The sequence below is a fragment of the Acinonyx jubatus genome, chromosome B4 (assembly GCF_027475565.1).
Source record: "Acinonyx jubatus isolate Ajub_Pintada_27869175 chromosome B4, VMU_Ajub_asm_v1.0, whole genome shotgun sequence".
Taxonomy (NCBI): domain Eukaryota; kingdom Metazoa; phylum Chordata; class Mammalia; order Carnivora; family Felidae; genus Acinonyx; species Acinonyx jubatus.
In genome coordinates this window covers 128,647,110-128,672,404 of record NC_069387.1, presented here as the reverse complement: position 1 = coordinate 128,672,404, position 25,295 = coordinate 128,647,110, and the positions used below count along the sequence as shown (strand labels likewise).

Below are 25,295 nucleotides of genomic sequence, written 5' to 3'. Positions count from 1 at the left end.
GAGGGTGGAGACACGGCCCTGGTTCTGAGGAGGTCAGGGTCTGACGGGGGACACATAGCATTGTCCTCTTTCGGCAGGCGCTCGGGGCAGCCCTGCCAGGATTCCAGGCGGGCATGACAGCACCGAGGGACCAGATGGGGGCCTGAGGCTAGAGGCTCTCATGTCCCAGGACCTCCGTGCCAGGCAAGGTGGGGCCACCTCACGGCTCCGACACAGCATCCCTAGCTTCCCAGAGCTCGCGGGTGTGGAGTTGCACTTCCTCTTTTTGCTCTGCCCTCCCCGCAGAGGGAGAGGCTGGTCCGGGATCCCTGGGTCACTGCTGCTCGGGGAAGGCCCCTCGGTGTCCCACTGAGGCCACCCCTGCCCGCAGCCTGGCGCCTGGGACCCGTCACCACCACTCGCCCTCCAGCAGATTATAGTCTCCCATCCTCCACCCCCACCCCCACCGCCCGCTCGCCCTCCATCTATCTTCTTGTCTTCGGTAAACATGTGGCAAACACTTACTGCGTGCTAGGCGCTTCCAGGCCTGGGGACACGGTGAGGCTGGGGTCTCCGGGAAGCCTAGAGGAGAGGCCTCACCGATCCAGGCCAGGGAAGGCTCCGGGAGGACTTCGTCTCACACGTACGGGTGGGGTGCGGGCACAGCCTGTGCAAAGGCCCTGAGGAAAACCAGCGCCGTCACCGGTGCCTGACTGGTGAGCCTTTGAAGAACATAAATTAGGTCAAGAGACTCCTCTGCTCCCACCTGTGAAGCCCCCAAGCCACCCAGACTGAGCCGAGGCCCTGCGTGGTCTGGCCTCGGAGGCCTCCCCCTGCCTCCCTCCTCTCCAGCCACCCCGCTCTCCTCCTGGTCACCCGAACGCACAAGCTTGTCTCCACCTGAGCACCCCGGCAGGGCCCTGCTCCCCACTGGAGGCTTCTTCCCTAGATGGTGCTGTATCCCTCTCACTGTCTCACAGAGGCCTTCTGAGCTCGCTGGTCAGAGCCAATGAATGAGTGAATGAATGAATGAATGAATGGATGAGACTGGGTGTGTCTGGAGCACAGGCAGGCAGGAAATCGGCAGAGGAAGAGCCGGAGGGAGGAGGCAGGGGGAGGAAAGACTAGGGCGGTGTAAAGTCTGGAGGGCTCCGGAGGGTGGGCTTAATTCTGGGGGTGATGAGAAGCCAGGCGAGGGCCCTGAGCAGGGCAGGGAGACCCCTTCCTCACCTCCGGGAGCTTCCTAGAGCCCACCTACTCCTCAGGAACTTGGCCAGACAGACGAGAGGCTGAGGCTGGAAGGAGGGGCTTGCCCAGGACCCACGGCAAGTGCAAGGACAGCCTCAGGGGGCCGGGGGCTCCAGAAGCCGGCGTGGGCATTTGTTTTCTCCTGCATAATAGCTTTGATTTTGCCCTTGACCCCCCCCCCCCCAAAGCCTGAAATATGTATTCTTTAACCCCGTCAGCCTGCCCTGGGCCCTCCGGACTCAGTCGGTCTCAGGACGGCTGCCCCCACCTGGCTTTCCTCTGGCTGGTGTCCAGCCGGTGGCCAGGACGGTGGACTCCCACCACAGTGCTCCCTCGCGCTGCCAGCCCTCGCAGCACTGCCCAACCCCTCACCTGCCTGGGATCGGGAACCAGCTGTCGTCCCTGGGGGGACATGTGCCACAGTGGCCTGGGGGACGTCCAGCTCCCCTGGGCACCACGCGCCTCTCTCCTCCCCTCTGCGGGAGCCAAGGCCAGCGTGGGTGGCCCCATCTCCCCGGTAACAGGGTCTGTGCCCCCCCCACCGCCGCCCCAGCCTCCTTTCCTAACCTGCCGCCCCTCCCCTCTCCTGCACCTGCTCTCCGGCCCCTCCCGCACCCCGCACTCCTGCCCCCGCCTTCCCCGGCTCTCCGTGTCACCATCTGTGGCACAATCCTTCTCTGTCACTCTGCCTGCCACCCACTCCTTCTCCTTCCTCCTTCCTTGCTCTCCATCCCTGCCTCTCTCCGCATCTCCTCTCGCCCCTTCTCTCCTCCCTGCCACGCATTTCACATCACTCTCCCTCATTCTGGCTTTCCACCCACTCACTGTCTTCTCCCTCTCCCTCTCTCTCCACCTCCGACCGACCCCCCTTTCCCCTCTATTCCTATTGGCTTCCCACAGTCCCTGCTCCCCTTTGCTTCTCCGTCCACCCCCACCCTGCGCTCCCGCCCGCAGAACCCCCTCTGTGCCCCTACCCGCCCCCTCCTCCAGGACGTGTCCTGGAGATGGGGGGGGGTGACGCACAAGGCACCCGTGGGAAGTCAGGGCCGCAGACCAGATGGGAGAGGCTCTGTGGGCAGCTGTGGCCGCCGCGGGCCTAGGAGGGGGATCGGGCCGTAAGCCCTGTAGAAGTGGGCACCGCGTGGGGACCCCAGCCAAGGGTGCTCTGGGAGCTTGGGGACTGGGCAGGGAGGGGGGCAGCAGGATGATAACCAGCCTGGCGGCAAGCAGGGGAGCCCTCACCCCATGGGCAGGTAAGGAGGCTGGGGCATGGGTGGGGTCCCAGAGGGTGGGGTGCCGGGGCCCACCCTCTGCCCAGGGTGAACTTGAGAGGCTGGGGGCTGGGGGCTGGGAGACGGTGGGAAGGCCCAGGGAGGAAGGAGGCCTTCCTGTGCCCTCCTGGTGGGCTGCAGAGGGTGGGGGCAGGTTAATCTCGGACTCTCGTGCCATGGTTCTAGAATACTGGGATCACACAACAGCAGAGTGTCAGAGCTGGAAGAAAGCAGATGCATCATGTCGGTTGGCCTCCTTGGCTCACGTGCCAGCTTCTCTGAGCTCCCCCTCCACGCCGGGCGCTGTGCTCACGGCACGCTCCCATTTAATCTTTACAACAAGCCCGGGAGGTATGTCTACCTGTCTTCATTTGAACGGGAGGAAACTGAGGCCCGGAGCTAGGCAGTGACCTGCCCAAGTTCACACAGTAGCCTGGTGCCATCATTCTGTGGCAGAGACCAAGCCCCCAACCCCGGGCCTGCGGGGCGTGTTCCTGGGGGTCGGGCCCCGGGCCTGGAATGGGATGAGTGAGTGAGTCGGCAGTGATCAGCACAGTCCGGGTCTTTTGGGGGAAGGCCCAGTGTTGCAGAGGGCGGGCAGAAGGCAGTCGGCCAAGGGCATCAGCCTGCGGCATTCAAGGCCGTCCTGGCTCTTGGTTCCTCTCAGCCCGGGGCCTTCAGGGAAGCCAGCAGGGCCAGAAGGCACTGGTGATTTAGGAGTAGACCAAACTGGGTTTTAATTCCTGTCTTCCGCTCACCAGCTAGGCGAACTTGTGCAAATTACTGACCTTCTCTGAGCCTCAACGTGCTCCCCTTTAAAAATCCTCCCTCCTGGGCTTGTTGAGGATTTCACGATGTGGGTCTGTGCCCAGGAGCAATGCCCCCACTTTGCTCGGAGCTCTGGCTGCTCAACTGCTCGGTCTGTTCACGTTTCCCGGCGCTCGGTGCTGTGTCAGGGGCTGGGGCTGAAGAAACAAATAACTCAAGGTCCCTGCGACCCAGAGCCTGCGGGTAAGCGGATGGGGGCAGGCGAATGGAAGGTGATGGGGGTATCTGGCATCTCTGAGGGGCTCTCCTGAATTGCTGTGTGGCTCGGAGCAGCCCCTCGCCCTCTCTGGGCCTCTGTCCCCGCCCTCCCAGAGCAGTCCTGTGAGGAGTCCGCCCCCGGCTTTCAGGCGAGCTTGTGCCAAAGATAAACCAGACAGGGAGGAAAGTCCCTCCTCCCTGAGGATGAACCAGATCATGCACAGGATCCCAGCTCCTTAAAGAAAAGGAGGCGCCTAAATTGTAGGGGCAGAAAGCTGTAATTTTGCGGCTCCTGGCATCCAGCCTCTTAAACTTTGACAGGGAAGATGGGCCCAGATGGGGGGTGGAGGCAGGGAGTCTTCCAGGGAGGGCAGGGGCTCTGGGAGGGGCTATTGCACCCCCGGGTACAAAGACAGGGCCTGGCCGGTCGCGCGCGCCCGTGTGTGCGTGTGTGTGTGTGTGTGTGTGTGTGTGTGTGCACGTGCCCAAGAAAGAGGTGGGAGGGGGGTGTCCTCAGGGCTCACCTCCAGGCTTCCCTGGGGGCATCTGTCCCTGCAGCCTGGAAATTAAGTTTGCCCAGCTCCCAGGCTGTCTCAGGAGCCTGGCGCTTTCCTGCCTCCTGCAGCCCCGGGCTGTGATTGGCTGTCCCGTGGGGATGCTGTAAAGAGAATGTGCGCAGGGCAGCAAGGTGGATGGATGGGTGACGCAGGGCTCCGGGGCTGAGGAAGCCAGAACTCCAAGGTCTCAGATTCCACGTTTCCAGGTTGAACAAGGGCCGATTCTGGCATTCAGGAATTCTGACATTCGGACTCAAGGACGCAGAATCTAAAAATCTGTGACTCTACAACTCAGGCCTAAGAATCTAAAATTCTGGTTTTAGGATCTTACGATTCCAGGGGTTTGAGCCCACGATCCTAAGAGTTCAAGAGCCCGAAGAACAGCGAGGGAAGCTCTAAATAGGTTGGTGGGAGAGTGGGATGCAGGCTGGGTGCCTCCCCAAGGCCCAGCCTCAGTCTGCCAGCCTGTGAAATGGACACGCGTGCGTGTGTGTGTTGGGGGTGGGGGGGGAGGATGATCTTAAGGGTCCTCCCAGGTCTGCCCCTTCTTAGCTGTGTGACCGGGGCTAACGTGTCCAATGGTGGGGACAACACTCGTCCTTCCCCCATCAGACCCCTAGGATGCTGCATTTCACTAGCTTCGCCTGGAACCTGGCAGCTGGGGTCAGTGACAACGAGCCGGAAGAGCTGTTAGGATCCTATGAGCCCCGTGTTCAGATAGCCCCTCCCTTAATGCCGCCGTCCCAGAGTCAGGATAGCTGATGGGGTCCCGGGGTGATGATGGGGCACCCCCTGGGGTTGGAGGAGCAGGGGGGGGTGCTCTGAGCCCAACCAGCCTGGGGCATCATCAGGAGCAACCAAGGTCAAGGGGTTCTTTGCTATTCTAGGCAGTGCCCGGCCTGGTGCTCAGAGAGACTTTAGAAACCGAGACGTTTGTTCCTAGTTAGGGTGCTTCCCTTTTCCAGAAGTTTTGCATCTTTTTTTTTTAATGTTTATTTATTTTTGAGAGAGAGAGAGAGAGAGAGAGAGAGAGAGAGCGCGAGTGGGGGAAGGGCAGAGAGAGAGGGAGACACAGAGCCAGAAGCAGGCTCCAGACTCCGAGCCGTCCGCACAGAGCCCAACGCAGGGTTCGAATTCACGAACCGTCGGATCATGGCCGGAGCCGAAGTCGGACGCTCAACCGACTGAGCCACCCAGGCGCCCCCAGAAGCTTTGCATCTTAAAAATAGTGTCCAGATAGGGCAATGCAGGTGGCACTGGAAGGATCCGGGCACAGTGTTGGGTCAGAAGGGGGATATCAGAGGCTTTCCTTCTCTCTCAGGGTTTTCTGTAGGGACAGGCAGGAGCCAAGGGATGGTGGGGGGAGGTCATCAGGAAGAAGGGGTGGGGAGCCTTGGCCTCCACCTGGGCCTCCTGAGAGCCAGAGGTAGGCTAGCAAGTTCCGAGGTGGGTGGCCTTTCCTAGCGGGTCTTGAATTTCCACTGTCGGCAATTCCCACCCCCTTTGCATTAAGAATTGTCCACCCCGGGTTCCTCTGATTCATCCGATGCCTCCAACACCGATGCAGAGCCTGTGCTGTACGAGGGACGAGGAGACGCTTCAAAGCGGAGTGAGAGGGTCTCCATACTTAGGGAGAGTCAGTCTAGCGTGGAAGCCGGGAAGCGTCTAGCTCCTTGCAACACACGGGAGGCACGATAAGAAAGGTACTAACCTTAGTGAACGGGCATGCTGCATGGTGCCCACCGTGTCGCTGGGCAGACTCTCATTCATGATTCAGGACCCGTCTGGAACCTTCTCTTCCCTGGGAAACCTGCCCCACCGGTGCAGAGAAGTGTGGCTGTTCTTGTACCTCCTTTCCGGTGTGAATTTCTCACCATGTGGGGAGGAGGGGCCCCACACGCCCACCCCCCTGTCCAGGTTCACAGCTGGCCATCCCAGGCAGGGCCTCTGTGGGAGCACAGCGGGACGGGCTAGGCTTGGGGGGGCCCCCGAGCACTCTGGTTCCAGGACAGGGGACATCACTGTGCCTGTGGTTCCTAACTCCATTCAGAATCTGAGGAATCTGATACAAGCTCTGGGCTCTGCCCAGACAAGACATAGACGCATGAACTTTTGCCAGAGTTTTGGGGGGCTCACGGATCCTCTGAAGTTCATAGAGAGACCCAGGTTCAAGGTTAAAGACCCGGGATACGCAGCACCGTTTTTTTTTTTTTTCATTTTGTTTAATGTTTATTTATTTTGGAGAGAGACAGGGAGAGAGAGAGAAAGGCAGAGAGAGAGAGAGAGGGGGGCACAGAATCCGAAGCAGGCTCCGGGCTCCGAGCTGCTGGCACAGAGCCCGACGCGGGGCTCGAACTCACGAACCGCGAGATCATGACCTGAGCCGACTGTCGGACGCTCAACCGACAGAGCCACCCAGGCGCACCCCCCCCCCCCCAGCACTGTTTTTCCAATGTGAGGGCTGAGACCTGTGGGTGGCTGTCTCGGTCCATTCTGGCTGCTATAACAGACTACGACGGGCTTACGAACCACATTTACTTCTCCCAGTTCTGGAGGCTGGAAAAGCAAGATCAAAGTGCTGGCTGATTCCGTGTCTGGCGACACCTGCTTCCTGGTTCGTGGTTAGTCCTCTCCTTGCCGTGTCCTCACAGGGCAGAAGGAGTGAGGGGCCCTCTGGGGTCTTTTATGGCCCAGACCCCATTCATGAGGGCTCCACCCCGAAGACCTACTCACGCCCCAAAGGCCACGCCTCCTAAGACCGTTACTGGGGGGTGAGGGTTTCAACACGTGAATTTGGGAGAGGGGGACACGTTCGGTCTATCGCAGGGGGTGATGCCCTTGGGCTTGGGCTTCTGCCAGCCGAGGCATCCTGTGTAGAAAGGGCAAGTGTTGCTTTCTGAAACAGTATGACCTCGCTGAGTCACAATGTAAAATAGGCTGGCGTCAAAGACGGCCGATAAACTCTGGTCTAGAAGGAAGGGCCTGTGTTGTCATGGGCCAGTGGACTGATCCGTTCACTCCTCCGTTAGACACCTGTGGAGGACCCACAGGGGCACGGGTGCCAAGGGGAAGGGGACCCTGCGAGGCACAGGCCAGCGCAGGCCCCCTGCCCTTTGCAGCCAGGCAAGCCCGCGTCCCCGGCCACACCCTGGCCATGTGACAGACGTCACCTCTCTGAGACTCAGTGTCCTCGTCTGACAAGCGGGGATGCCTTGGCGGCCCGTGCAGAGTAAAATGGCTGGGGCCTGTCCGGCTCTGGCCGGGTGGGCGCTCTTGGCGTCTCCAAGTTCGGAGTGACGGGGGGGAGGGGCGGTGGAGGGACCACCATCACCCATCGTGACCCGGCCGTGTCCTTCCCCCTCCAGGCCAATAGCTGCCCGCTGACTGCCGCCACCCCCGCCTCCTCGGCCATGGACACCCCTGGTTTTCCTTCATCGGCCCCCACCGCCTGGGAGCCTGGGAACGCCTCCTCGGCCTGGCCCCCGGATGTCGCCCTCGGGAACGTGTCCGCGGCCCCGAGCGTGGCGGGGCTGGCCGTCAGCGGTGTCCTGATCCCTCTGGTCTACCTGGTGGTGTGCGTGGTGGGCCTGCTGGGCAACTCGCTGGTCATCTACGTGGTCCTGCGGCACACGGCCAGCCCGTCGGTCACCAACGTCTACATCCTCAACCTGGCGCTGGCCGACGAGCTCTTCATGCTGGGGCTGCCCTTCCTGGCGGCCCAGAACGCCCTGTCCTACTGGCCCTTCGGCTCCCTCATGTGCCGCCTGGTCATGGCCGTGGACGCCATCAACCAGTTCACCAGCATCTTCTGCCTCACGGTCATGAGCGTGGATCGCTACCTCGCCGTGGTCCGTCCCGCCTGCTCCGCCCGCTGGCGCACGGCGCCCGTGGCCCGCACGGTGAGCGTGGCCGTCTGGGTGGCCTCGGCCGTGGTGGTGCTGCCCGTGGTGGTCTTCTCGGGTGTGCCCCACGGCATGAGCACCTGCCACATGCAGTGGCCCGAGCCGGCGGCCGCCTGGCGCGCGGGCTTCATCATCTACACGGCCGCGCTCGGCTTCTTCGGGCCGCTGCTGGTCATCTGCCTCTGCTACCTGCTCATCGTGGTCAAGGTGCGCTCGGCCGGGCGGCGGGTGCGGGCGCCCTCGTGCCAGCGGCGGCGGCACTCGGAGCGCAGGGTCACGCGCATGGTGGTGGCCGTCGTGGCGCTCTTCGTCCTCTGCTGGATGCCCTTCTACGTGCTCAACATCGTCAACGTGGTGCGCCCGCTGCCCGAGGAGCCCGCCTTCTTCGGCCTCTATTTCCTGGTGGTGGCGCTGCCCTATGCCAACAGCTGTGCCAACCCCATCCTCTACGGCTTCCTCTCCTACCGCTTCAAGCAGGGCTTCCGCAGGGTCCTGCTGCGGCCTTCCCGCCGCGTGCGCAGTCAGGAGCCTTCTGCCGGGCCTCCGGAGAAGACTGGGGAGGAAGAGGGCGAGGAGGCGGCAGGGGGGCGGGGGCGGGGGAAGGAGATGAACGGCCGGGTCAGCCTCATCGCACGGCCCGGCACCGGCGGGCAGGAGCGGCCGCCCAGCGGCACGGCCAGCAAGCAGAGGCAGTTCCTGCCCCGAGAGCCCGCAGCCGGGGGCAAGCCGGGCGCACTGCGCGCCAGCTGTCTGTAGGGGCCCGCGGGAGGCCAGCGTGGTCCAAGCACGGGGCAGAAGCTGTGGGGACGCCGCGGGCGGGCCACCCACGGTGCCCGGGGCCCCGTGACGGGATGTGTGGAGGCCTGGGCTCCCATCCTGTGGCTGCTGAGACTCACGGTGTGACCCTCGCGTAGGTCACTTTCCTTCCCTGCACCTCGTGTTCTCTTCTGTGACTCAGGGATGGGAGGACTGAGCCTGGCCCGGCTCTGCCGGACGAGAAGTCCGGAGGGGCATTGCCGCGGGCCGACCTGCCTGCGTGGGGCCCAGAGAGCTGCGCACCGGCCTTCCCCCTCAAAGACAGAGCATCCTGGCAGATGGGCCCGGATCTTGGCCCTCGGAGGGACGGACCGAGGTCTGGATCGCCCGGGGCTCAGAGTCAGGCTCCCAGGAGAGGGCCTGGGACCCCAAATAGAAGAAAGTCTTACCCAGTGCAGGGAGGGGTACACACTGCTTAGGCCCCACATCAGCTCTCCCCCACTCGCTGCAAGGCCTGGGCGGGCTCTTCTCTCTGGGCCTCAGGCCTCCCTTGCTGAACAACCCAGGAACCTCCAGGCCCTCTCGGCCCCGGGCGGCCAGCACTGGGGCTCCCGTGCTCCTGGACAGAATTGTCCGGGATTTTGCAGGACAGTCAGGCAGTTCACCTTCGGGGCCCCTTACCCCTTGGGCCCTTCCAAGGCCCTGTATCTTATTTTGTACTTGTAATTTTGTATTCTTTTTCATAAAGACGGACCCCACACTGCATACATTTAGGCCACCTAAAGCCTGGCTCAGCTCCCGTTGAGGGCAGCTGACCAATCCCCAAAGCGGCTCACTCTGCGTCCCGTGGCTGGAGTGGGGGTGTCTCTGGGCGTCTGTGGGCTCCAGGAGCCTCCCCTTAGCAGCTACCCCCTGGCGTTCCTCCCCTCGCGGAGACCAAGGCAGGATCCGGGCCAGGCAGACTGGCAGGGAAGCACAGCGTCTCAACAGCGTGGTGGAGAGAAGGAGGGAGAGGAGGAGAGAGAAGGGAGGGAAGGAGGAGGAGGTGGGTGGAGGACAGATCTGCTCCGTGATCTTGGAGCGATCCTTGGCCCCTCTGGGCCGGGCTCAGGTGCAGCGTCCCCGAAGGCAGGCTGTGGATGCCCGGCCTGATCAATCTCAAGAAAACGATGCAGTGAGGACGGGAAAGCAAATGGTCTGGAAGGCACAGCGCTGGCTGCCCGGAGGGCCTGTCTGTGCTGGTTAGAAGGGGCCGTGTCTTGATGGAAGCCCCTCATTCTCTGGGGCTACAGTTTGAGGAGGCCCAGGGAAGACAAGCCAGCGGGGCCTGGACAGGGACCACAGGGAGGGGCTGCCATGCAAGGACTCTCTCTCCAGAGATAACCATTTAGAGCCACAGTGAGGCTGGCCCTGGGGAGGGTGGTACTCAGGCTAAATCCCTCAATCCTCCCTCCCCCACCCCCCGCGGAGGGCAGGGAGCTCCTCAGGGAAAGTACGTGAAACCACAATTTGGGGAGACCTAGGTCTCCAACCCACCTCAGGATCCTGCCTAGCCTTGACCTCTCTGGGCCTCAGTGTCTCCAGCATAAAACGGAGGTTGTCCCGGCTTGCCTACCTGCTCAGATCTGGGGAAGAAAATGAGTCATGCTGGGCAAGCCGCCAAGCACACCGCGACGGGTGGGGGTGGGGGTGGGTGCGTCACGTTATAAAGTGGAAACGACGCCCATGCCATGCCAGGCTTGGCCGACACCTGCTCCTTCCGCCAGCAGCTTCTCTGGCTCTGGCTCTCGGAGGTAAGAATACTGCGGGGCCCAAGACAGGAGGAAGGCTCCGGAGAGTCAGAGGCCAAAGACAGGGAGGGCTTGGGGAACGCGGCCCCCTCAGGAGGTCACCGAAACAGACTTCGTACACGTGTTGGCGCTGGAGCCCCGGCCCCCAGTCTGGGATTCCCGTGATGAGGATCTGGGGGTCTGAGGGAAGAAGGGCCCGGCATCTCGGCATTCCCTGGCCGGCCCCGCCTTCCTGAGCCCTGGGACAGGTGTGCCTGTTCTCCAAGGGCAGCTGGAAGGCCCTTTAGGGAAATCCTGTGCAGCTCCTCCCCCTAGTTCTTGTCAATAAAGACAGTGACCCCCGACAAGAGCCGTGACCTGGGCCAATTCCTCTGCCAGGTGCTGTGCGTCTAGACTGGTGTGCGTGGATGGGTGTATGTGTGTGTGCGTGTGTGTGTGCGTGTGTGTGTGCCACACCAGCCGTGTCTCTCCGGGCATGGGCTGTGTTCCCGGGGTCGCGTACATATGAATACTTGGAATAAATGAACGAATAGGGAGATCCCATTTCCCAAGCTGCAGGGGGGCAATTTTCACACCGGGACTCTAGCCTCTTTTGCATTTGTGCCATGAAGGGACCCTGAATAAATGTGGGGAGGGCTGGGGCGGGGGGGGGGGCTGGAAGGAGCTTGTGTAGGGGTTTGGGCCTGGAATCTGTGGGTTATTGGAAAGGCGGGGGCCACAGGGTGAGGAGAGACCTGGGGTTGTGAGCCTGAGCAGGAAGGAAAGAGTGGTGATGACCCTCCCTGCCTGATTCTTCCTCTCCAGGCGGTCAAGTTGCTCAGAGCCAGGGCCTTACCTTCAACTTCTCTCTCAGAGGCGGTTGCCAGGCAACAGCCCATGGTCACCAGGCTCTGGACCCGGACTTCATGCATCGGCATTGGCATCGGCATCGGCGGTGAGGATCTGGGAGTCTGCAGGGCCTGGAGTAGGGGGAGCCGAGGGCCCAAGGCTGCAGGTGTCCTCGCCTACAAGGGGTGGGGAAGATGGAGGTCACTGTCCCATGGGGAGGTGACAGCTGGGCTCCACAGGACTCTAAACACAGAAGGAAATACTCTAAAGGTGGCAAGAACCCCAGGCTGGGGTGTGAGGGGCATTCCCCGGAGTAGCGCGAGGTCGAAGTCCTGCAAACGCCTTGCAGTGCCCCGTGTCACCGGCGGGCCCTGGTGACGTTCTCAGTGACACCGCTGGCAGGCTGGCCTGAAGGCACGGGGGAGGAAGACGCACAGTCTCCGTGCTCTTTGTCAGAACCACGGAAACGCACGAATCACTACCTGGTGGGGGAGGGGGAGGGGGGAGCGTGGGGGGGGCGGGGCCGGCCGTCGGTGGGGGCTGAGCCTGGAGCAGAGGGAACCTGGTGTGCTAAGGCCCTGAGGCTGGAGAGCTGCAGGGAATAAAAGGAAGAGAGGTGGAAGGGGGGGGTCAGGCCCAACTGAGGGACAGAAGTGGTGTCAGACAGGGCCTCTGGATGCGACCTTATTTGGAAGTAAGTTCCTTTCAGATGCAAGGAGTTAAGATGAGGTCAGGCCGGGGTGGGGGGCGGCCCCTCCCCCCAATGGACGGACAGGGGCACAGGAAGAATGCCCGGTGATGCTTCTACAAGCCACGGAATAGCAAAGGTTGCCAGCCCGCTGCCAGAGCTGGGTGAGAGGCCCTCAGAGCCCTCAGAAGGAAACAACCATCCTGACTCTTTGATTTCAGACTTCCAGACTCCCGAACCGGGAGAAAATTAATTTCTGTTGGAAGCCAGCTAGCTTGGGGCCCTCGGTTACGGCAGCCTCAGCGCACGGGCTAACAGATCCCCACCTGCGAGACAGAGATAATCGTCCTTCTTCTCCGGGATCTCCGCGGGCGTGTGTGTGTGTGTGTGTGTGTGTGTGTGTGTGTGTGTGGAACCGTGGCACCGACCTGTTCGCTCTTTCATTCAGTGAGCGTTTATTAGGCAACTGTCAGCTGCAAAAGGCTGAAGGCAGAGAAGTGCAAGGTCCGTCTTTCAGGAGCAAAGGAAGTCACAGCAGAGATGAGAGAGAAAGAAGCCAGTTCTTAAGCACGCGGACTCTGGAGCTGCCTGGGTTCGAGTCCCGGCTCCTCCCTTCCCTAGCTGTTGGGCCCTGAACCGCTTAACTTAACCTTCCTGTGCCTCTGTTTCCTCCGCTCTGAGATCGGGGGAGGGAGGGCAGATTTCTCTACCGTTAGGAGGTTTAAATGAGTTAATATTTGTACACAGTTTAGACTCGTGCCTGATGCGTTAGGTGCTGTGTTGACATGGGAAGTGCTTTAACAGAAGCAAGAGTCCCTCTGCCGGTGGAGGGTGGATGTCTTCTCCCCGGGAGGCGTTAGGGCCCAGCTGAGCCGAAAGAGGAACCTGGAGTCGATGGCGCAGGGAAGGAGGCCCAGGTACCCAGAAGGACTCCGATACCCATTCCCAGCTGAGGACGGTGAGGCCTGGGATGCTCATGCGACTTGCGCAGGGTCACAGCTCCGGAAGCAGGGACCAAGAGCCCTGTTTTCTGAGTCCCCAGTCCCCCAGTCCAGTGTCTCTAGTTTTTAACAATTGTGAAAACGGAGGACAGGGTGGCAGGAGCAACGTTGGCGCTGGCGGTGGAGAGAGGGCCCTGAGGCCGCGGGTGGCCCCTGGGTAGTCAGGTGATGCCCTCAGGGAAGACCCGAGGCCAGCCCGGGCCCCACAGACCTCCGTCGCCTCCTAGAGGCTCAGCCCCCCCTCCTGTGAGCCCTGCGGCCTCAGCACAGGCCTGGCTGGCAGGTCACGGTGGTGTGCACACAACGGTGAGTGAAGGGGACGCACTTGTGCACGTGTGTGCGCGCGCGCGTGGAGGGCAAAGCCAGCCCTCACTTTTTCACAGGCTCAAAGAAAATGCCCAGGCCACACCTGGCATCTCCAGGGTTCCGGACACCTCCCGGTTCACACATCCCGGGAACATAGTCCTGGGTCACACAACCCCGGGAACACGGTCAGGAGGCAGCCAGGAGCCCGTGTCCTCTATGGTCGGCTTGCTACCGGGGGTGGGTGGGGGGGGGAGTGGGGAGGACTGAAGAGGGGTGGGGAGGACGAAAGGGAGTGGGGAGGACTGGGGGAGGGGAGTTGGGGGGGACCAGGGGGAGTGGGGAGGACCTGCGGGGAGTGGGGAGGATGGGGGGGAGTGGGGAGGACTGGAGGGGAGTGGGGAGGATGGGGGGGAGTGGGTAGGACGATGGAGTGGGGAGGGTGGGGGGGAGTGGGGAGGATGGCGGAGGGGGGAGGACAGCAGGAGGGGGGAGGATGGGGGGAGGGGGGAAGAGGCCCAGGGTGGGATGCGGCCTCTCGGGCCTGCTGTCTGCTTTAATTGCCAGAAAATGTGTCAATATTTGCACACGGGAACTGGTGGCCGGCTGCCGCACTTGGTCAACACAGCCCAGACCCGGTTTCTCCATCTGTAAGGAGGGGTCGTCGCCTTCCCTCTGCTCCTCAGACAGGGCGGGTTTCTCCTCTCGGGCCATCAAATGGCAGCGGTTACACAGAGAACAAAGCGAACCGTCAATGCCTGTTCATGCGGGTGGCAGTCAGCTGAGCGGTCAGCCACACCATCGGGCTCCGACCCCAGCGGCCACCACGTCTTAGCGCTGCGGGACTCCGGGCTGGCTTCGAGCCTCGGTGTCCTCATCCATAAAACGGGCTCCTACCCTCATCTCACAGGACTGTCGCAGGACCCGAGGGCTGCGCCACGGGCTCCGGCCCAGGCCAGCGCTGTGCGCTGTGTCCGGCAGGGGGCGCCGCGGCACCTCCGCCTGGTCGCGGCTCCGCTCGGCTGGACTCGGCTCTCTTCGGCTCGGACCCGCTTTTTCAGACTCGGCTGTGTTCGGCCGCACCCGCTAAGGCCCGGCCGGACTCGGCTCTTGCTCGGTTGTCCTCGGCAGCGGTCGGCGAGAGTCGGCTATGTCCGGCCTGGCTCGCGCCCGCTCGACGCCTCTGGGCCCTAGACTGCCAAGTCCCCTCCCTGGCGCCGCCGTGGCTCCTCTCTGCCGCCTGGGGTTGGGCTTCCCGGGTGGAGGCCCCGAGGCCGCTGCAGAGTGGCCCCGAGGCTCCGCAGCCGGTCGGCGGTGGCGCGGTGGGGCCCGGTTTGGCCGAGCCCTGGGCCGTGCCGAGGGTGCCGCGAGCGTGCCCGCGGCCGCTGGCAGACTTTTCCCAGTGCTCGAGGCCTGGGTCGGGGAGTCGCCCCCACCCCCACTTCTACCCAGAGGAGGCCAAGGTTGGCTGCTGGATTCCCTCCCACGGGCCTTGGCGGGCTCCTCATCCCGGTTCTGCCGCCAGCCGCCCCGTGGGGAGGGAACCGTTGCTGCACCTGTTTCCTTTAGCCTCAGTTCCCCCCTCTAACAGTTAACGAACGGGGTTCTTGGGTGGCGGGGCAGGGGGGCGGGCGACGGGCAGGCGTCCTGAGACCTGCGGGCCCTTTCCTTCGCTGGGCCTCTTGGGCGTTCAGTTTCCCCTTCGGTTGAAATGGGATTAAACGCGCCCAACTCGGATTAACACCCTTGGGATCAGCGAGTCCAGGACGGAAACTGAGTCCAGAGGTGGACGTTCCCCCAGGACCAGCCAGTGGAAGGGCTCGGTACAACCAAGTCTGGGGGTCTCCGCGCAGGGGGGGAAGCTGGACGAACTGCTGGGGAGAGGGAGGGTCCCCTTGGACCCTCCGTCCACTTTGTGGAGAATGGGGTTTGGGAAAAGTTCATGGGCTCCAGGGCCACCCCTTAGCGCGTCGCAGTGGGCCCTTCATCTTCCTCATCCCCTCCTCTACCCCATTATCTCCTGAAGAAGGGGGCGGGACGCGTGGGGAGCGTCACAAGCCGCGGGTGGGATGGGACACACACAAGCTACCCGGCGCCCCGGCCCTGCCCGGCAGGCGGGGCTCCCGGTTTCCTTTGTTTAGTTTCTTAATTGGTTACTGACCTTGAGCGGTCAGATCGGTGACTTGTCATTCGCAATTTGCAAAGCTGACTCCAGGACTCGTGTCTTCTCTTCTATGTCATTTTTGAGAGGCACACATCTTATTTTTTAAATTACAGGACGGTTCCTGGCGCTTTGTAAGCACTGACCGAATGTCACTATTTTTATACCTGTTCCCAATCCTGGGCAATAACCTAGGCGTGGCTAGGAGCTTGGTTCTGAGAGTGAGTCTGTGCCTCCTTTTCCTCATCTGTAAAATGGGGATAATACTCAGAGATTTGCCGAGGGATTCGATGAGTTAATATGCGTAAAAAAAGCCCTTAGGACAGAGCCAGGTAGGGAATAAAAGCCATCTTTTGTAAGCAGGGGGAGAAGAGGGTGGTTGGGGAACACACAGCTCTGCCCTGGGTTTCTGGCCTTGGCGGCGAAGGTTTTGGCTTTCTGCCTTGGGGTTACACCCTTGCTGATGGGGGTTGTCGCAGAGTGACGAGAGGTATCCCAAGCCAGCTTCTCTTGGGTGCGGTCTCTTGGGTCCCAGGGCTTCTGACTCGGGTGTGCATGAGAATGGGCTCATGCCCTTGCCATATTCGCGGTGTAACCGTGGAGAAGCACTGATGGGTGGCCCACACAGGGTACCCCACTGGGTGTCCCACAAGCTGTTCAGACGCCCCCGGCCTCGTCGTGTCCCTCTGGCTCAGGGACTCCCGGGCTCAGATGTAGGGAAGTGTGCCCAAGGTCACGCAGCTAGGAGGAGTGGAGACCTAACACTTTTCTCTGCCCCAGAGCTGGAACTCTGTCTCTAAGCTATCTGGCCAGCTGGGGAGATCCTCCAAATGGCTGGGAGACCCGGGGATGCTGCATCGATGAAGGCATTTTAGGCACAGTGGGAGAGAGCGAGAGGAAAAATATTGAAGTATAATACATCTGAGTCTTGCTGTCTTGTCTGCCCTGCCTCCAGCTGTTCTGGACAGAATAAAAGAGGGGCTTTTTTTTTCTGGGGCATCGGCCTGGCTGGGGGCCAAAGGAGCCGGCCTTAGAACCTGGCAAGCCCAGTCCCTTTCCTCGCCCCGACCTTCTCATCTGTTAAAGGGGATGAGCAGCCTTTGGCAGGGGGCTGCACGGAGTACAGTGCGGGCACACGAGAGGATAAACTATTCCTGTGTTCCCGAGCTGAGCTTCCCATCCCGTCGGTCCGTCTTCCCTTCCCTTCCCCCTTTCCTAAGCCAGAGGGCTCAGAGACAGCCAGGAGCTGTCTCCCCCTCTGGTGCTGCTGACTCAGCCCTTCTCTGGTGGCAGCAGCTCGGGGAGGGTGGGGAGGGTGGCTCCCCTTGGCTCCCTCCCTCTGTAGCCTTGGCTCAGTGCCCTGGGAATGCTGCCTGGGGCAGGGCCACGGAGAGGGCATGGCCAACGTGGACTTGGAGTTTTCTCAGCGGCCATAGTCCTTCAGTCTGCTTCCTATGGGGCCCCCTTGGACCCCGAAATAGGCCTGGCGGGGTGGGGGGGGGGGCTCCACGTGGGCTTGGGAGGTGAAAGCAGCACAAGGCTAGAAGCTGGGTGAGTCTGACCCTCATTCCAGCTTGGACTCCAGTTTGGCTGTGACCTTGAGCCAAAGCCCTGGGTTTTTTCTGGGTCACAGAGTCCCTGCTGGTCAGATTAAGTCATCGAGTTAGGTCACCTCGAAGAGTCCTCCCAGGCCTGATATTCTGCTGTTTGATTAGGCCCCAAGCTGATAGAAAAACGGAGGCCCAGAGAGGAGAGGCGGTCAAGGACACACAGCCCCGGGGCTATCCTCTCCTCCAACCTTGCCCAGCTGAGCAGAGCCTGGGGTTTGGGGTCCGAAGCCCCAGACTGAAATCCGATCACCCTTGGGTCTCTACATTTCTGTGCCTCCCGAGGGCAGTAATGTCACCACCTCCGTCTTCCCAGGGCACAGACACTGAACGACGGCCTTTGCCCCTCAGCGATGCCCAGGCGTGTTCACGGGACTCTAGTGGGGTGGGGAGCCCTTCCTTTCTGTGGGGTTCTGGTTCTTCATTTGCCTTGTGACCCTGGGAAAGCCCAAGGCTGGCGGGGGGGTGGGGGGGGTTGCTGAGATAACAAATGGGAACACCTTTAGATGTTCGCCCTGCAAAGATGAGGTCCAGCCCAGGCAGTAAGTCCTCAACAAATGCAGAATCAGAGGGTGCTGGAGGGTGAGGGACATCTGAGCCTGCCTTTGGCGGGTTCTCTGACCCCAGAGGCTACGGCCTTTGCAAATATTCCGCAGCCCCCTCCCCCACCAAGCCCAGGCCCACCCCAGATTCTAGCGCTGTCTCCCCCTTCCTGAGCAACTTGGGGGGGGGTGCCTCCTGCCCCGTCCCTTCCCTGGCCTTGATTTTCCAGCCTGCACATCAGGGGGCCTCACTCAGGCCCCTTCCGGCTCCAGCTCTATCGGGCCTCTGAATCAAACCAGACCCCACTGGATCGCCAAAGATTTAAGCGAAGGAAATCCCCAGCTCCCTAGGCTCCCTTTATCTCCACGCGGATCCCAGAAGCTGGAGAGGAGCAGGCGGGGAGGAGGGGAAGTGGGAAGCCAGCTCAGCCCGCTCCCTCCGCCTTCCCTCCGCCTCCCTCCCTCCCTTCATCCCTCCCTCTTCAGCTTGCTTGCTTGCTTGGCCTGGGGGTCCGGGCCAGCAAGAGGCAGACATGGGCCAAGGAGCCAGAGGCTGCCCAGAGGCTGGGGGTCTGTGAGCCGCTGTGGAGGCCGCTGGACACAGGGTGAGTGATGAAAGGTCCTCTAATTCCCTCCAGCAGGGCCCAGGGGGCTGGGGTCAGAGCCCAGAATTCCCTTCCTCCCCCCCTGTCTTCCTAGGCACGTCTTGGGTTCTGCTGTCTCCCTCTGACCCTGGCCAGCCTCTCTCGCTCATTCTCCGGCTGACTGAGATCTCAGCACCCCTCACCCCCAGAAGGGCTGCCCCTGCCTGGACACTCACCGGCTCAACTCTGCAGGCCCTGCTCCCTCCTTCCCCAGAGAGCTCCCAGCTCCTGAGTGGAGGCAGCAGGGACCCCCGATCACCCCCGCCCCCCCCAACCACAACACGGTCCCTCACCCTTGATCCCTGCCAGGCACCCTCCCCCAGGGCCAGTCAATGATCACGGCTGTGGTTATTATTACTCTAGTTCAAGGCTGCCTTGCTTCCTGCTTCCTGCTTCCCAGGTTACAGTTCTCTGTGTCTCCGAGCTTTTGACTCCCGGCTGGCCCGGGGCCCACAGAAAGATCCCTGATCGTGCCAGTCCTCTGGGAGAGACTCTGCTCGTCCCGTCCTGTGCAGGCCCTGGGAAGACGTCTTGTCGGTTGCAGAAGGAACACGTTGTTTTATTTTATTTGCTTATTATGGAAGGGTAATTGACATGCAGTGTCAGTTTCAGGCGTAGATGACTACATCCCAGTCATTTGGCAATTCTGTACATTACTCAGTGCTCACCGCGATTAGCATAGTCACCGTTGGGTGTTATTGCAATGTTATTAACGGTCTTCCCTCTGCTGTCTTCTTTTCCTTCTCTTTGTCAGAGTCCTTTACAAGTCAGGCACTTTCCCTGCCTTTGGATCCTTCCAAACAACCTGGGAGGCGGGTGGTGGTTTCTTCTGCTTTTACGTGTCAAGGAGTGGGAAGCCCAGAGAGGTTAAGCCGCTAGCCCGGAGGTCACACAACTTGTAAACTCTCCCGGGATCTCAGGTCCAACCCCGAGGCCTCTCCTGTCCCCAGAAAGTCACGTCTCTCTCTATGACCGGGGTGGGGGGAAAAAGAGGGGGTTTTTGCTCTTCTCAAAAATCACTGGGATGTGACATTTACAAATACAAGATGAGGGTGATAATCTTGGACAGAGATTAGGCTGATCTCTGAGAAACTGATCTGCCTGATTGAGCAGAACCAGGCAGCCAGAGCAGGTGGAGCTTGGGAATGGTCACCTCTAAGGAGAGGGGTGGTGTCTCCGGGGACTGCCTGCCCCCCCCCCCACTCACTGCTGCCCCCCAGCCCCCAGAACTGCTCTTTTAAAACCTCTCTCTTACCTCAGTGCTCAGTGGAGACAGAGTAGCATTTAAAAATAATAATTTTACCTTCTCTGCACGTATTAACCACACAAAAAAATATTTTTGAATCGTACTAAATGTTAAAGTAGAACGAAGAGGAAATAAACAAAGAAACGCCAGAAGTGTCAAAGCCAATCTGGTTTCAAGAGCTGAGTTTCTGATCCTGCGATAAGGTGCCAGCCCCCAAACACCGCTATCACCTCAAAGGCTCTCTGCCTGGCTTCCTGCCCACCCGCCTGTCCCCGGTGTCTGCTGTCCCGGCCACTTCCTGCCCCTCTCCTGGAACCCTGGATCGCCTCTTGGCCAAGGCCAGAGACCGTCTTCATAGCCCCTTGGGCTTCTCTGAGCCTTTTGAATTTTCCGGACCTCCTCAGCCTGCTCCTTAATTCCAATTTACCCCCTTGGCAGCGGATTGGCAGATCTGTGATGACTGACGCAACCGCCGTCCAATGAATTAACTCCGGAGCCCTCCCTGCAGGGCTTCTGTGTGAGGTCGCGCGGGTTGTTGACGGTGCAAAGGTGCTGAGAGGGAAGATGGGCTGACGCCAGCCCTTGCCAAGCCACGCGCCCTCAGTGCCGCATTCTTCCCAAAATGACATCTTCTCTGTATTTGTCTCTAATGCGTCCGGCCAGAGAGTCACCTCCTTTTGCTTGGCACCCAGGCAATTGTATCTCAAAGGTACAAGGGCAGCATCATGGGGCACAGCCACGTGCATTTTCTCTGACGGATGTCGCTGCCTGGCTGCTAGAGTAAATGAACTTTCCTGGCCCCTTTGGCCGGACCACGGAGCCCCTGTGCCAGACCGTGGGCTCAGCCACGCGTCCCCCCTCCCGGGGAACAAGCCTGCAGAATCTTTTATGTTTGTCCCAAGGGTCCACCGACCTTCCTCGTGCTGCCGGGGGCATGTGCTCCCCGGACATGGAGGAGTGGGTGACAAGAAAACAAGCCCTGGGGAGGCGGGTCGGGGGGGGGTTAGAAACAGCATTTCACGGGTGATGACTCTTGGGTGGCTGGGACATCTTCCTCACCCTCCTCAGCAGAGGCCTCCAGGGACCCTTGTCTGTTCCTGGCCTGTGGCTCCCTAGAGGGGTTTCCGTCCCAGGCCCTGGGTTTCTGGGGCCTCGGCCTGCGGGCCGTGCATCGCCGCCAGTCTCTTCGTGACCTTGGAGAAGTTGCTTCTCTGTGTGGGTCTCAGTCTTCTCATCCGTTAAGTGGGGGCACGATCGCTCCCTCCCCGAGTTATGTCAGGTGGGCGGACGCTGAGCGGGCGGCCTCCAGGCCGGGCATCGGCGCGGTGTAGATGTTAAGTTAAATAGAGTCTCTGCCCCTCCTTCCTTGCTCCAGGTCGCCATGGGGATAGCTGCCCTGGGCCTCCTCTGCACGGTGCTTCTGTTCCCTCTCTTGGTGCTTGGGGTCCCCACCCAGGAGCCCACCTCTGGGGAAGCTGTGGCCTCCGGTCCCCCTGGGTACTGTCGCCGGTGCTGTGACCCTGAGGACTCCCTGACCCCCGCCGACGAAGCAGATGTGTCCTCAGCCTCTCCATCTGCCCTCCCGTATGTGCTGCCTGAGGTCAGGCCCTACATTAACATCACCATCCTGAAGGGTGAGTGCCCACAGGTGGCTCAGGCTAGACGGGTCCGCTTGGGGATGGGGAGGGCCTGGGGGGTCTCTTCCCGGGCTGGGGTCAGTGAGGTGGAGGGAGCAGGAAACACCAGGACGGAAGGCTGTCCGAGACCCTTTCTTTCATTCGCACGTTTATTGAGCACCTGCTATGTGCCAGCACTGTTCTGGATTCTGAGGACGGAGCGTGAACAAACCAGACAGAGAAGCCCACTGCCACGGAGCTCCCATTCTAGTTGGGGAGGCAGACAGTAAGCAATAAATATACTACCGCGTTAGGCAGACAGAACGTTGGATGGTGAAAAATGCTATGGCAGTGGTGAGTAGAGCAGGGCAAGGGGCATCAGGAGTGCAGGTAAAGGGGGGGGAGGTTGCATATTAAATGGGGGTGGTCAGTGTAGTTTCAATGAGAAGGTGAGGGAGAAGCCATGTAGATATCCGGGGAAGAGTGGTCCAAGGTGAACAGCAGGTGCAAAGGCCTTGGGGCAGGAGTGGGTCTGGTGTGTTTCAGGGGTAGGGGACAAAAGGAGGAGCTGAAGTTGGAGGCGAAGCAAGGACCCGATCAGACTTGGGTTTCCCCTCTGAGTGAGATGGGGAGCAGGGGGGGGCTCAAGCAGAGGGAGCTGATCCCACTTGGGTTTCAAATGGATCCCTCTAGTGTTGCACGGCGAATAGCCAGCAGGGGACCAGGGTGGGAGCAGGGACACCCGTGGGCAGCCCCTGGGGCTGTCCAGGTCAGAGCTGGCTCCCTGTCCTCTAAAATCAGGAAGAGGCTTCTGCTGCTGGGGGCCGCGGGCAGCTGGGCTGGGGCCAGGCCCTAGACCCCCGTCACCTCTGCCTGCGCTGACAACCACCCCAAGAGCTCGGAACTTTGTCATTCCTCCCCCCCCCCACTTTGCAGATGGGGAAACTGAGCCCCCGAGAGGGGAGGATCTGTGCTAGGAGCACACAGCTGTCAGGAGCAGAGCCAGGGTCTGGCCCGAGGTCTCCGGAGGGCCAGGGCTCGGCTGGCCTCTGAGACCCTCCGGCCCTGAGATCTCACGGGTGAGGATGCCTCCCTTCCTCCACGTGGCCCTCTGAAAACCCTGAGTCGAGGAGGACACGCCCGGGCCAGACTTAGTTGCGGGGGGGGGGGGGGGGGCGGGGGTGGACCCTTGGCCGCGGTGCAAGGCTCCTGGCTGGCGTCAGGGCTCCCGGGTCCCAGCCCCGGCTGCTGGGCACCTCTGCCTGTGGGTCAGGCTCGGCTCTCCCTCCCTGGCTTGCTGCCTCACTTGTAAAACGGAGAAGGAGACCCCCTCCTAAAACCACCCTTCACCCCCTCCTCCCTCGGGGCAAAGAGGTGCTCCATAAACTGTAAAGTGCTGGGCACGTGATGAGACCGTTCTCTGTGGAGGCCGTGGAGCCAGAGCGCTGTGGACCCCTTTGTCCCTGCTTCTCTCCAGGCCTCTCCTCCCAGGGGCTGGGCCCTCCTCCCCTCTTCCCACGAGTGTGGCCACGGTCCTAGGAGACCTTGGGAAACCACAGGGCCCTGTGGGTCTCTCAAAGGGGAGGGGCTGATGGTGCGATCATCAAATATGTGGGGTCAGGTACCTGGAGACACAGGCGGTCACCTGCGTCTCCTGAGTTCAGGGTCGGCCTGGAACAAAGGCTGGGCAGAGGCGTGCGTGCCCGAGGACCAGGTTAGACGCTGCCGGACCCCAGGGCAGGCAGGGACGGGCTGAGCCTCGCTGGGTGGGCCATCCCACCTTGCGAGTGTGGGCTGTGGCACACTGTCCCCTAGGACATTTTGTTGAGGGCCCAGGAGCACCCCTGCAAGGTGGACGTGATCCTTCTTAAGATATAGACAAGGCAACCAAGACCCTGACCGGGAAACGCCCCGGTGGGACATAATCCCCACCCAGGGCCGCCTGGCTCCTACCCAGGGCTTTTCCCTTCGGGGAAGCAGAGGTACTTTTCTTGGGTTCCTTCTCTGGGTCAGAAAAGCAAAGCGCATCCTGCACGTAGCCCACGTCTCCACTGCAGTCTGGCTGGGGGTTTGGGCCTGGCCTCCCAGGGGCCACACCACGCCTTCGCTGTAGGGGGGAGGGGAACAGGCAGGCGGAAGACAGACCCTCCTGAGTCTTGCGTTACCTGCTTCCCCTGAGCTGTGTGACCCTGGGTGACTCCCTCAACCTTCCTGGGACCGGAGACGGTCATGGTATCTTCCTTAGACGGGCATTCAGGGAGGTGAGGGCTGGCATGCACCAAGGGGCTCTGTAAACGCTGGCTCCCGCTCTGGCCTCCTTCTCGCGTCTTCCGCAAACCCACGGAGGGACTCCCTTGGCGCAGGCCTGGGCGCCTGCCCTGACTTTCCCCTTCTTGTCCCCACAGGTGACAAAGGGGACCGAGGCCTGCTGGGCACCCCCGGGAAGCTGGGCAGGGAGGGTCCCCGGGGGGAGCGCGGCCCGCAGGGCACCAAGGGCACCAAGGGGCAGGCGGGCAGCCCCGGGGGCCCGTGCCGGACACGCTTCTCCGCCTTTTCCGTGGGCCGCAAGACGGCCCTGCACAGCAGCGAGGGGTTCCAGCCGCTGCTCTTTGACACCGTCTTCGTGAACCCGGACGGCCACTTCGACCTGGCCGCCGGCCACTTTGTCGCCCCCCTGCACGGCCTCTACTTCTTCAGCCTCAACGTGCACAGCTGGAACTTCAAGGAGACATACGTGCACATCGTGCACAACGAGGAGGCGGCCGTCATCCTGTACGCGCAGCCCAGTGACCGCAGCATCATGCAGAGTCAGAGCGTGATGCTGGCCCTGGGGCCCGGGGACCGCGTCTGGGTGCGGCTTTTCAAGCGCGAGCGGGAGAACGCCGTCTACAGCGACGATGTCGACACCTACATCACCTTCAGTGGCCACCTCATCAAGCCTGAGGAGGACTAGCGCCTCCAGCGGGGGCCGCTCCGGCCGGGGGGTGGGCTGGGGGCAGGGCGGTCCCCTGGGAGGCCTCAGTTTGCACCTCCGTAAAGTGGGCCCCCGGGACCTGGCGTTCTGGATGGTCTTCCTCTTCTTTTCTCCCCTCCATCACCCCTTTCTCTCCTCTCTTGGACCTATCTTAAGAAGCCCTCTGACCTAAACGTTCTAGAATTTTCCCAGCCTTTTAAACCGGCACGTCCCGGACTTGAACGTGCATCTGAATGACTTTGGGGGCTGTGCCAAAATGCAGATTCCAATTCGGATTCTGGAGGGGGCCCGTGATTCTGCATTTCTAAGACGTTCCTGGGTGGTGCTGATGGGGCTGGGCTGTGGACCCCGCTTGAGCCACCAGATTCTAAAACTTTCACACGCTTCTACTTTCGGAACATTCTGGAAGCCTCCAGAACATTCTCTTCCCAACATCCTCCCATTCTCGCATCCCTCTGGGGCTCCCCCTCCTCTGTTCTCTTGCCCCTCCCAGCCCACCCTCCCGAAGGTGCCTGGCTCCCAGGTGCTCGCTGACCCTCCTTGGCCTCTCTCGCCAGCCCAGCGTCCCTGGCTTTCCAGGCTTGGTTAAGGTGCTAAAGCCCTGGTGGGCGTCTCCTGCCCAGCAGCGCCTCCTCTGGCCCGATGCCGCCTTTACACATGCCACCGGGGAGTGGGCCGGGCTTTGGACCCCTCAGCAGGTCTAGGGAACTGAAGCGGCCAATATTCCGGGTCAATCAGGGGGAGGCTCCTCTGAGCCATGAAGCCAAGACAGGCACCGGGAGAGGCCAAGGTCAAGTAAGGGGACATCAGGCCTTCTGTCCTTTCTCCCCCTCCCAGGGTGGGCCGGCATGGCCGCGTCCAGCCTTCCCCTCCCCCCATCCCGGGTGGCCTGAACCTCTCTCCAGAGGGAGATGGCCTCCGCCCATTGGTGCTTACACAGACCCCGGGGCAGAGGTGGCCCCAGTGGTGGTTTCTGGTGCTCACTCATAGCCAACGGACCCATGGCTACGTGGCTGGGGGCTGGCAGCGGGACCTGAGCAGGTGCCATCGAGGCTGGCGCTCTCCCAACCACCCCCCCAGCCTGACTTCCGCCCCTGCCCTGCTTGTCCAGAGTGATTAAAGTTCGTGTGTCTCTTTGGCAATGCGGGCTGGTTCT

The 25,295-nt window shown here is 61.5% G+C and overlaps 2 protein-coding genes and 1 long non-coding RNA gene across 5 annotated transcripts; 2 read left to right on the top strand and 1 right to left on the bottom strand.

Moving 5' to 3' along the window:
• Window positions 1-510: 510 nt before the first annotated feature.
• On the bottom strand, window positions 511-19,970 carry LOC128316495 (uncharacterized). The gene is made up of 3 exons (XR_008300503.1): window positions 18,480-19,970; window positions 11,365-11,533; window positions 511-701 (listed from the first exon to the last, which is right to left on the bottom strand). It is a non-coding gene; the product is annotated as an uncharacterized LOC128316495 (long non-coding RNA).
• Window positions 1,899-10,931, top strand: SSTR3 (somatostatin receptor 3). Of its 3 annotated transcripts, none has more exons than XM_027070823.2 (2): window positions 1,899-2,480; window positions 7,447-10,930. In XM_027070823.2, exon 2 carries the CDS (start codon window positions 7,492-7,494, stop codon window positions 8,737-8,739), a length of 1,248 nt encoding a protein of 415 aa, XP_026926624.1. In that variant the 5' UTR covers window positions 1,899-2,480; window positions 7,447-7,491; the 3' UTR covers window positions 8,740-10,930. The 3 variants fall into 3 exon arrangements, with proteins under 3 accessions (XP_026926624.1, XP_053082734.1, XP_026926625.1); XM_053226759.1 differs by lacking the exon at window positions 1,899-2,480 and adding an exon at window positions 2,637-2,849 and having other exon boundaries at window positions 7,447-10,931; XM_027070824.2 differs by lacking the exon at window positions 1,899-2,480 and adding an exon at window positions 2,875-5,784 and having other exon boundaries at window positions 7,447-10,931.
• On the top strand, window positions 18,049-25,281 carry C1QTNF6 (C1q and TNF related 6). Its single transcript, XM_027070826.2, has 3 exons — window positions 18,049-18,264; window positions 20,925-21,183; window positions 23,571-25,281. The coding sequence occupies exons 2-3, from the start codon at window positions 20,931-20,933 to the stop codon at window positions 24,116-24,118; spliced, it is 801 nt and encodes a 266-aa protein (XP_026926627.1). The 5' UTR covers window positions 18,049-18,264; window positions 20,925-20,930; the 3' UTR covers window positions 24,119-25,281.
• The last annotated feature ends 14 nt before the right edge of the window (window positions 25,282-25,295 follow it).